Source organism: Giraffa tippelskirchi, chromosome 4 (genome assembly GCF_054371585.1).
Source record: "Giraffa tippelskirchi isolate mGirTip1 chromosome 4, T2T-mGirTip1v1.2.pri, whole genome shotgun sequence".
Classification (NCBI taxonomy): Eukaryota; Metazoa; Chordata; class Mammalia; order Artiodactyla; family Giraffidae; genus Giraffa; species Giraffa tippelskirchi.
In genome coordinates this window covers 181,408,938-181,419,370 of record NC_137278.1, presented here as the reverse complement: position 1 = coordinate 181,419,370, position 10,433 = coordinate 181,408,938, and the positions used below count along the sequence as shown (strand labels likewise).

Sequence of the window (10,433 nt, the reverse complement as noted above, 5' to 3'; positions counted from 1 at the left end):
TTACAATTTTTATTATTTATTTTCAGGTAAAAATATAAATTCACTATCTTCATTTAAAAAATTTTAGGACAGTTCAAGCGCTCCTTCTAGACACTATTACTAACATTTAGACTATGTTGCTAGTTATCTTTCTTCTAAATAGGATGATGTAAAAGACTGCTTACAAATAATTCCTTAGAACATACTTTACATATTCATCTCCCACCTGAGAACTGTGTTTTTCACTAATTATAATCAGTTATGTTAGAGATGTTTGAAAATAAAAATTAAGTATTTCAACTTCTTTACTTTTTGTAATCACTTTTAAATTTATTTTACCTCTTGAGTATTTTTAGCAGACAATGAAATTGTTACTGCTTCTGAATTATTTAACAACTGTTTATGACAGTATTGATCATGTTCATTTCTACAGCTGATAAAACAGACATAAGAAATCTACATCCAAATTTTGATCCAGATACTTGTTTTGAATATTCCTTAAAGTTTCAAAGAGTCTACAGGTTGGAAAGGATAATAGAAGATAGACAAGACTCTAATCGATGAAACTAGAAAAAAAAAATTACAACTTCCAAAATACATAAACTCCAAGCAACTTATTAATGCCGTCCAGAGCAATGTTCTTTATTTCATACAGAAATTTACAAGTCTTTTTGAATTTATGACTAAGTTTGAGTGAACTACTCATCTATATCAGGTGAGCAAATAGAATAAAAATTAACACTTGACAGAAATGACCTATATATTCAATGAAAGTTGCAGATAGTTGAAAAGGCAAAAAGAAAGCTGACTATATAAGAGAGTATAATTACAGCATATATACCTCCTATGGAGAATATAAATATTCAATATTGAGTCTGCATGATATATACTCTGTGTGGGTAACTATAGATACTCTCAGCCGTACATATTCAATGTAAACAAACAGTAATGATTTACTGAGATTTTGTATGTACTACCAATTATAACCACAGGGGAAATTATTAAGAAATTTTACATTGTAGGACATTTTTCAAAATTATTTTAGCTACTAATATTTCCAAATACGCTGTCTATACTGACAACTCTATTGATTATCACTTGCTTATCTAATTAGGCAGTTAGAAAAGCATGCCTCTGGGTGATAAAAAATGAAATTCTCACTAGGAGGAAAAAAATAATGTTAAGAGATGTGAGTATCAGAATAGCAAATGGAAAAGTTTAGTTTAAAAAGAGACAATTGAAAAGATACAAATAAAGTTCACAGCAGGAAAGCTTGCCTATATAAAGGAATAGGCTACAGCCTGTTAATATGTAACTACCTTTTTATAAGAACAGTCAGGTTAACAGACTTACTAATCAGACTCAGAGTTTTATTTTTGAAAAGTATAGAGTTAAAGTATACTATCATTTCAGTGCTGCTCTGTACATACTAGAAAACTCACTGTAGTATTAAGCGATAGTATGTTCCAATATAAACAACTTCAATATCTACATATGAAACAGGCTATGTTTACCCAAAAAAGCTACCTATTTTAAAGAGTTAATATACAGAACTTTGGAAAAAAAAAATCACTCAAAACTGTTAAGAAAACTCAACCATTCACTGGAATTATGTAGTGAAGATGCATCTTAAGTTTAAAAAAAAAAAGAAGAGGAAATCAAAGAAAGAAGACAGTATTAAAGTATATGTACTGGCTATTTTATTTTCTTCCCTGATCTGATGTTGGTTTCTCTAATATATGACCACATTCGAGCATTATTTTAGTCTCAATACCCTTCTTCTCTTCCACTGCTTCACTTCTAGAATGTTTTAATCTTTGTCCTTTCTTTTTTCGTCTTTTCATATCAAATTCAGTCTTTTGAGCGATGAACAGCTTGACTTAGCATATTTTTAACCAGCTGGTCTAGCACCTAGCTTGCATTGCATAGTCAGATACAACAAATGTTTATACAGAAGGTAGCTTTCATGAAAATGAAAAAAAAAAAAAAAAAAGCCTGGGTATCATGCATCCTGGCTTTTTTTAGCTTTTTTTCTAATTCACCATACAGAATACAAAGTTTGAATTCTTTTTAATGGCAAACAAAATTCTATTTATAGTTCCAAAAAATGAACTTATGCTGGGATAAGAACTCAAATTTAAAAACTGCAATGTGTAGTTAGAGGAACACGAAGAGGGCTAAAATTCTTTCAAAGCCCTCTTTACTTGCAACAACATCAAATGGAAGGGTATTAGCACATATTTCTCTAATAAGAAATATTAATAACAAATAAACTATTCCCATCAGAGCAACATAGAAAATAAAATAAATCAAAATTAAACTTAAGACAGTGCAAAAAGTGACCACAAAACTTAGAAAGGAATCATCCCCATTTCTTTTTTTTTGACATTTCAAGAGTAATGTACTAATAGATTATTGTGATGTTAAATTTTCTTTAAAAAGAAATTCGCTCTCTTATATCAACAAAAGGTCATGTGCTTTACTGAGCAGCTTCCAAAGTTTTACAGAAGGATCAAATAGGAACTTATAGCGTCCCTTTTAATCACCACCAAAGCCCCTGTCACTCCAGAAATTACGACACAGAGATGTTGAAAATGGTAACATTCTGCACAAAAGCATTTAAAAAAGGTGTGGAAGGGGAGAAAAATATCAATGAAGGAAGAGAGTAAGAGAGTGAATGAGAAAGAGAAAAGCAGAGAGTGGGAGAAAGAGAGAGATGCTTAATGTTCATTTAATTTCCTGTTATAGGACACAACCTAGAAACATTAGCAGAGATCTCGGAGACTTTGCAGATCAGTTCCATTTGGTCTGGGCAATCACAACAAAAATCAGCTAACAAGACTGCAGAAGCACTCGCTAAAAGCTTCTCTAACAAACACGTTTTAGGCGAGCATCTTCCAATGGATTCAGAGACTACTGTAAAAGGGGAGAGTTGCACTTCAATATATCAGAGGGGGAAAACTGTACTCACCTTTCAAACTCCTGAGGTAAATCAGGGTCAGTAAGCATGCTGGAAAAGCACAATTTCCCTTTGTCACAGCAGCCACCTATGATCGTCTCCAACTGAACCTGTCAAGTGAGTCCAAACCTTCTAAACCAATTGATTTTCTCTCTCTCTCTCTCTCTCTCTCTCTCTCTCAATCTCTCACTCTCTCCCCCCTCTCCCCCTCTCCCCCCTCCCACTCCTAGGACTCCTTGACCAGTCTCTTAAAGGGGTAGCGCACTTCCAGCAGCGGGGTCTGGCCGCTCCCCCCTCCTCCAGCCGCACGCTCGGGCTGCAAGGCACTAGACAACCTCAGAGTGCCTGTCCTTTCCTTTTAATTCTCCCTTCTAGACATCACCGAATGTGAGAAGTCAACTCATTTAGTGCGTCTCCCATACTCTCTCCTCTAAATAATAAAAGTCGCACACGCATGCACACACACATACACAAAATATATGATCTTTGAAAATGCATTTGCTACTGATTAAACGAGAAAACTGTACACAAACCCAGCCCCGATTCAACTGCATTGATTAACTCATTGAGCAAAAAGATTAAATGTTAGTAATAGCATTTTTACACAAAGAATTGTTATGCCTTCTCACCCTTTTCTAGGCTCTCTCCGTGCGCACACGGAAACACACACACACACACACACACACACTTGCACACAACAATCAGGCATTGTTCTGAGGGAAGAAAAGCAACTTTGACAGATTGAAATATAGCAGAGGCCCCTTCAAGGAAACCTGTAAACAACTTGTCACTCACTCTGTCGGTCTCACTGTTAGCTCGCGCTTTCCACAAAGTGGTGCGAACGTCCTGGCAACCCAACCAAAGTTTCCTCAGCTCCAAACTCCATAAAACACGATGTGCGAGGTGGAGGGGACTAGGTATCCACGTGCCAAAATAACACACACTCCAGGGAACAGAACCCCAAACCAAACCAAGAGATGAAAACAAAAAGATGGTCCTCACAAACTGTCCTGCTTGGGATGGCTGGGGAAGTCGGGCAGGAAGCGCTCCCCTGGCTGGGGATCTCTTTAATTTCCTCTGCCCAGGCAGCCACAGATAACAAGGTGGACAAACTAGGGCTCTGCGGCTCCTAAGCTGGCTGGCAAGGCACAGCCTCCATAGCAGTTCCAATTATCTAGATAAAAATCTGGCAGGCGAGGAAGGTAATCAGGTAATGTACCTTTGACATGAAATGACAGAGGCACAGAGGCACATAGACAGAGAGAGAGACAGACACTTACACAGACACGCATGCAGAGATGGTGGCTGCCCCGTGCACCGCAGCATCTGGTCAGGGAGTAAGCACACACTCACCAACACGAGATAGTGTGCATTCTTCACACACACACACACACATACACACACACACACACACACACTCAGTCACTCACACACGCTCTCCACTCCTACTGGGAGGGTTCATTCGGCACAAAAGGCTACATTACAGAGCCCGCCCCAATAAGGGAAAGAGAGAAAAAAAAGCCTTCCATTGTTGAGAGGGCAGGTCAGTTGATTAGATTTTCTGTGGAGAATTCCACGAGGAAATTCCCTTCAAAGCCGAAGTGATTAACTGGGGGCTATTCTGGAAATGGAGCAGACAATGGCTCAATAGTCTGCACAGCCAATGTCCAGGCTGGCACTGAACTCACTTTAAAAAAAAAAAATAAAAGCCAGACTCCCTGTTCTTTTCCACACATTCCCCCCCAACCCCCTCCACTCCTTCCAGCTTCCCCTCCCAATCCCTTTTATTTTGCAGCTGGACAACATTAAGGGCCTTTAAAACCACAAGGGTTGACCCCACAGCAGTTTGATTAGGTCCCACTTTTTTTTCCTGGCGACAGTCAGACAGTAAGTTTACTTTTTTAGACATACACAGTGAGACAGCACACACAAATTCCAAAGAGCAAAATCAATTATTAACCTTATCATATTAATCAATTTATTTTTCGCTCAAAGGTTATAAAATTTTTGCCAAAGTTGATAATAACTTAATAATGAGGTCCATCATTCACGGGCTATCCTAAAAATATACATATATACACTACAAAATCAATGTGGAATAAGATTTAAGCATGTCACTATGGAGTTAAGACACTAACAAAACACAGAATTATGACCCACCCTGAAAAAGCTGTTAACAAGGGATGTGGCAAAAATGACTGGATGCTGACATGATTTTCATTTTCAGCAGTTGGGGAAGGGGAAAGGATATTACTCACTATACTTTCTTGTCATTAGCCTCAAATTATTTTTTATTACAGCAACAACCCATTCCTACAGAGAAAAATGAGAAAGTTGTTGCATTTATTTTAAATATCTATTATTTCAGCACTTAAGGGCCCTACAATCTAATATAGTCTAATTGATAAAGTATACAAAAATAATTTTTCTATTGTTAATGGTGGTTATGGGATTTAGGAAATGGTAGCTGCCTGGCTACATACACTTGAAAAAACAGTCTTTTTTTTTTAAGTCTTAATTAGGGAATCTTGTTTCATTCTGTATCAACAGAGAAAAATGAAGGAAGAAGGGTAAGTTACAAGGGGAAATGGGGAGCTGGAGTCAGGAAGAGAAGGAGGCAGTGAAGAGAGGATGCAGGGAGAACACAAGAAGGAGACATAGTGGCAGCATAAAGATAGAAACAAAGATAATGGCCATAAGGCAGGATGCTGAGATCCGTATGGTCCCAGCTGCTATCTTGCTACAGCTACTACCTCTGGTTGTTTCTCTAAAACTCTGATTCAGAAGGTCAACAGAGCAGGTAAGAAAGAGTATGAGTGTTTGAGGCCAAATGTAGTGTAAAGGAAAGATGCTCATATCAGAATCATCCTTATCTTTGGCTTTGTTTTTATAGACATTTAATATGTGCATGTGTAAGTACACACATGCCAAATAAACAAAAAAGGACGTATAGGAAACTGTTAAATGGTTTGTAAGTTAGTTTAAGATCTTAATATTTTATATAAACATTCCTGTAGTCCTTCAAAACTACAAAGTATTTCTTGCAAAATTATCCTTAAATGGCATGAAACAGACTAGGAACTAGATAGAAAATTTGTCAGATATGATAATGAATATCCTAATAATGATAATTTGAACTAATGGAACTCCAAGCTCATAAAGAATTCTGTTCACATAGATTAACTCACAGATCATATGCAGCATAGAAAAGTGTATGGGTATGTATATTCCTAATAAGTTTCCCAGAGTTTAAACTTGGGCAAAAGGAATTCAAAGCCTTACAACTGGTTAGTGGCCCATTTGTTTCTTGAAGCCAGGTCTTATTTACATCTGATACCATAATACAGAATAAAATAACACTCCAGAATTTATAGTTCAATGAAAATCCCAAGATGGTACATGGGATTTTTTAAGTGATATAAAAGGCTTTTACATAATTGTTAATGAATTTAAATTTGATATAATCTCATTGTCACTAAATTAGTACTGCATTTGATGGATGAATGAAATAGTTTTAAATGTACTTCTCTAGGCTGCAAAAGTTTTCTTTCATTTGACTTCTACCTTGCAAATTAATATCTTTTGCAAGATTTTAGAAGTCAGCAAAAGAGAAGGCAGTTTCAAAATATTCTCTCAAATTCTGTTATTGATAATTTTATTAAAAAACAACTGATCCAAGCAACCTGAGGCTTAATAGTAAACTGTTACTAAAAATCTTTTTATTTTACATTAAATGTTAAAATGTTGAAATATTAAATATGTGCTAGTAACTAGCATATATGTGTTAAATAAATCTATATTATTTATCAATTACCTGACCAGTTCAAGATATTCAACTGGTTATATATCTGGTATTTTGTACATTAGAATTAATGTCTACCTCAATGTGATTTTGCTATACTATTATAGGTAGATCTCCAGGAAGTTTCATAATGTGTGTAGACTGAGATACACTTTATCATTCATTGAACATTTATTAAGTGCTTAACAGCATGTTACAGCCTGTGGCCTTAAAAGTAGAATCAAGCAAATTTTCCAATAAATCTAATTTTAAAAATACATGAGCAAAATTCAAAGTAATTGTTTCATATACAGGCTCCCCAAGGTAAACATGGTAAGCAAAGTTAAAACCAAAAATAAGTGAAAGAAAAGTAATGACAAGAACTCACTGAACAATAATTAAATTGGTGGGAAATACAAAATGATCTACAAACACAGATTCGAATATAAATACATCACATCTTCAGAGGGAACCAAAGCACAAACTACAACAGAAAGCCCATAAAACATTTAATGAGTCTCTTTGACATAGCTGTAGCAGTATTATGGAAAATGGGATGAAGCTGAAAAAAGTGTGCTTTTGAGCTTATGTTGTTTCCATTGTAGATATAAAAATGATACTCACATAAGCTAGGAAAATATAAGATATGCTAGTGAATACTGCTGGAGAATTCTCAAAGAGAATATCAGAATCTTTTACAATGATAAACAAGTTATTTCTAAATTTAACCTCTTTCAGCCACTGTTTCAGGCCAGTTTTTTCTAATGTTTCTCATTTTAAAAGGAAGAAAGTCCATTCCCCTATTTTAAAATAGAATTGTTGAACATCTTCTATTTTAATAACTAAAATATGTAGTCACAGGTACAGATAGCATCTTAATATTTGATATATGTTCCTATTATCAGTTTATGGAATTTGTAAGGTTATTTTTGAGAAATGAAACTTATAATATTATAACTACAATGAATTTAATACCAGTGTCAGACAATACCAATATCATATTGCCTTAACCTGCCTCAATAGACATTAAGAAAATATTCACTTTTTTTCCCCTGCAATTATTTAACTTTGTCACAAAATGTTAAAAAAAACCCAAAACTTCCAATCAATGTACATCTGTGAGCCATTCAGCAAATACCTGGTGAGCTCACCACTGATCTATCAGGGGCAGATTAAAACTCTGACTTAGAGTAGAATAAAGTCCTGTAATTGAATTTCTTTAGAAACACACCTAAGAAATTCAATAACATCTCTTCCTTTTTAAACTCCTAAATTTCAATTCCCCATAACACATTTATGCAAGAAAATTGACATACAATGGTCTATAAGTTCAAGGTTTTTCCATCCTCACACTCTTCTGTATTATTACTTGGTTAGTTAGAATAAACATATGAATTGTCCTCAGATCACATTTTTGGCCAACTAGTGTTCTTCAACAACACTTAAAGAATGTGGTCACCTTAGAAACTCCAGTCTCATACTTCTCTCAAAGACATGATGCCATTCCCAGTAATAGCTCCCACTGTTTGATGTTTTACCATTTATCTCCTTAAGAATAATTTTTAGTAATTTAAAGGTGATAGCTCTAAGTATCTGAGTACTTTCTACTAGTATCTGCGATGTATATAAAATAATCACATTTAATATTCAAAACAACTATATAAGATATGTAGTTGTATCATCCCAACTACAAATGAGGGAACCATTGCTTACAAAGTATTTGTGTGATGTCCCAAAACTAATAAGTGTAGAAATGGGTAACACCAAAGTTATGGTAACTTTCCTCCAAAGTTCCCAAAAAGCATCAAATGCTATTTTATCTCAAATATTCCCTAACCACTATTAAATATCAAGTGTACAGGGAAGTGCTTCTAAAGCTGTTTTGATGCTAAGTGAATGTTTAAACTTCAAAGTTAGGTTGAGTGATGATTACCCAATCCTCACAAATAACTTCATATTAAAGATTGTTCCTTATACAACAAATAAAAACAGTTAAAGAAGAGGCTTGCCTAGTGGGTCAGACGGTAAAGAATCTTCCTGCAATGCAGGAGACCCAGGTTTGATCCCTGGGTCGAGAAGATCACCTGAAGAAGGGAATGGCAACCCATTCCAGTATTCTTGCCTTGAGAATCCCATGGACAGAGGAGCCTGGTGGGCAACAGTCCATGGGGTCACAAAGAGTTGGACACAACTGAGTGATTAACACAACAACAACAACAAAGAATAGTACCCTCATCCCAACTTGATGGTGATAATAAGTATCAGAATTAGTATACTCATCATAAAATTTGGCTCTCTCTTTAAAAATAATTTCTAAATGCTATATTTATTAATATGATAATGATTTGGGGGTTCCATAGGAAAATACAGTAGCCCTCACTTTTCTTACTATACTGTACTCACCTTTCTTCTTGTGATAACATGGGATGCTACAATGCCTATGTAATGAGATGATGTGAGGTAAATGACACAGGCATTACGATAGCATTAAACTACTACTGACCTTCTGATAATATGTCAGGAAGAGGATCAATGTGCTTAAGTCATCCTGGGTTAGAGTCATAATATTGTCAGTGGATGGGGATCATGGGCAGAACAAAGACAGAAAGGTGTGAGATTTCATCATGTTACTAAGAGTAAGTGCACAACTTAAAACTTATGAATCTTTTATTTCTGAAATCTTCTATATAATATTTTCAGGCCGTGGTTGACCATGGTAACTGAAACTAGGGAAAGTGAAACTGCAGATAAAGGGGGCCTATTTGTGCAATTCAGTTCAGTTCAGTCGCTCAGCCGTGTCTGACTCTTTGCGACCCCATGGACTACAGCACGCCAGGCTTCTCTGTCCACCACCAACTCCAGGAGGTTACTCAAACTCATGTCCATTGAGTCAGTGAGGCCATCCAACCATCTCATCCTCTATCAGCATGCAGGTATCTATGCAGTTGATACCACTCTAATGGCAGAAAGTCAAGAGGAAATAAAGAACCTCTTGGTGAGGGTAACAGAGGAGAGTCAAAAGCTGGCTTGAAACTAAACCCTAAAAAAAATAAAATCATGGCATCTGGTCCCATCACTTCAAGGCAAATATAAAGGGAAAAAGTGGAAGCAGGAACAGATTTTATTTTCTTGGTTCCAAAATTACTGTCGATGGTGACTGCAGCCACGGAATTCAAAGACGCTTGCTCCTTGGAAGGAAAGCTATGACAAACCTAGACAGCATATTAAAAAGGAGCAACATTACTTTACCGACAAAGGTTTGTATAGTCAAAGCTATGGTTTCTCCAGTAGTCACGTATGGATGTGAGAGCTGGACATAAAGAAGGCTGAGCACCAAACAATTGATGCCTTCAAACTGTGGTGCCAGAGAAGACTCTTGAGACTCCCTTGGACAGCATGGAGATCAAATCAGTCAATCCTAAAGGAAATCAATCCTCAACATTCATTGAAAGTGTTGATGCTAAAGCTGAAGTTCCAATACTTTGGCCACTCATTGTGAAGAGCCGACTCACTGAAAAAGATCCTGGTACTGGGAAAGATTGAAGGCAAAAGGAAGATGGGCCAGCAGAGGATGAGGTGATTAGATAGCATCAGCTACTCAATGGACATGATTTGAGAGAGGACAGGGAAGCCTGGCATGCTGCAGTCCATGGGGTCACAAAGAGTTGAACACGATTTAGTACCTGAATATCATCTTCTGGTCACCATATAACT

At 36.2% G+C, this 10,433-nt stretch overlaps 1 protein-coding gene across 41 annotated transcripts in view; it reads right to left on the bottom strand.

Moving 5' to 3' along the window:
- The window catches only part of SOX5 (SRY-box transcription factor 5), a 1,114,103-nt gene that overhangs the window by 449,316 nt on the left and 654,354 nt on the right, over positions 1 to 10,433 (bottom strand). For 2 of the 41 annotated variants that reach the window (XM_081482920.1, XM_081482921.1), the window contains exon 1: positions 2,951 to 3,126. The exons of 38 other annotated variants lie outside the window; for them this stretch is intronic. In XM_081482920.1, coding sequence (XP_081339046.1) covers positions 2,951 to 2,988 — 38 coding nt within the window. In that variant the 5' untranslated portion in view covers positions 2,989 to 3,126. Of the gene's footprint in view, positions 1 to 2,950; positions 3,131 to 10,433 lie in introns of those variants that run through there. One more of the 41 variants, XM_081482939.1, reaches the window with a different exon arrangement.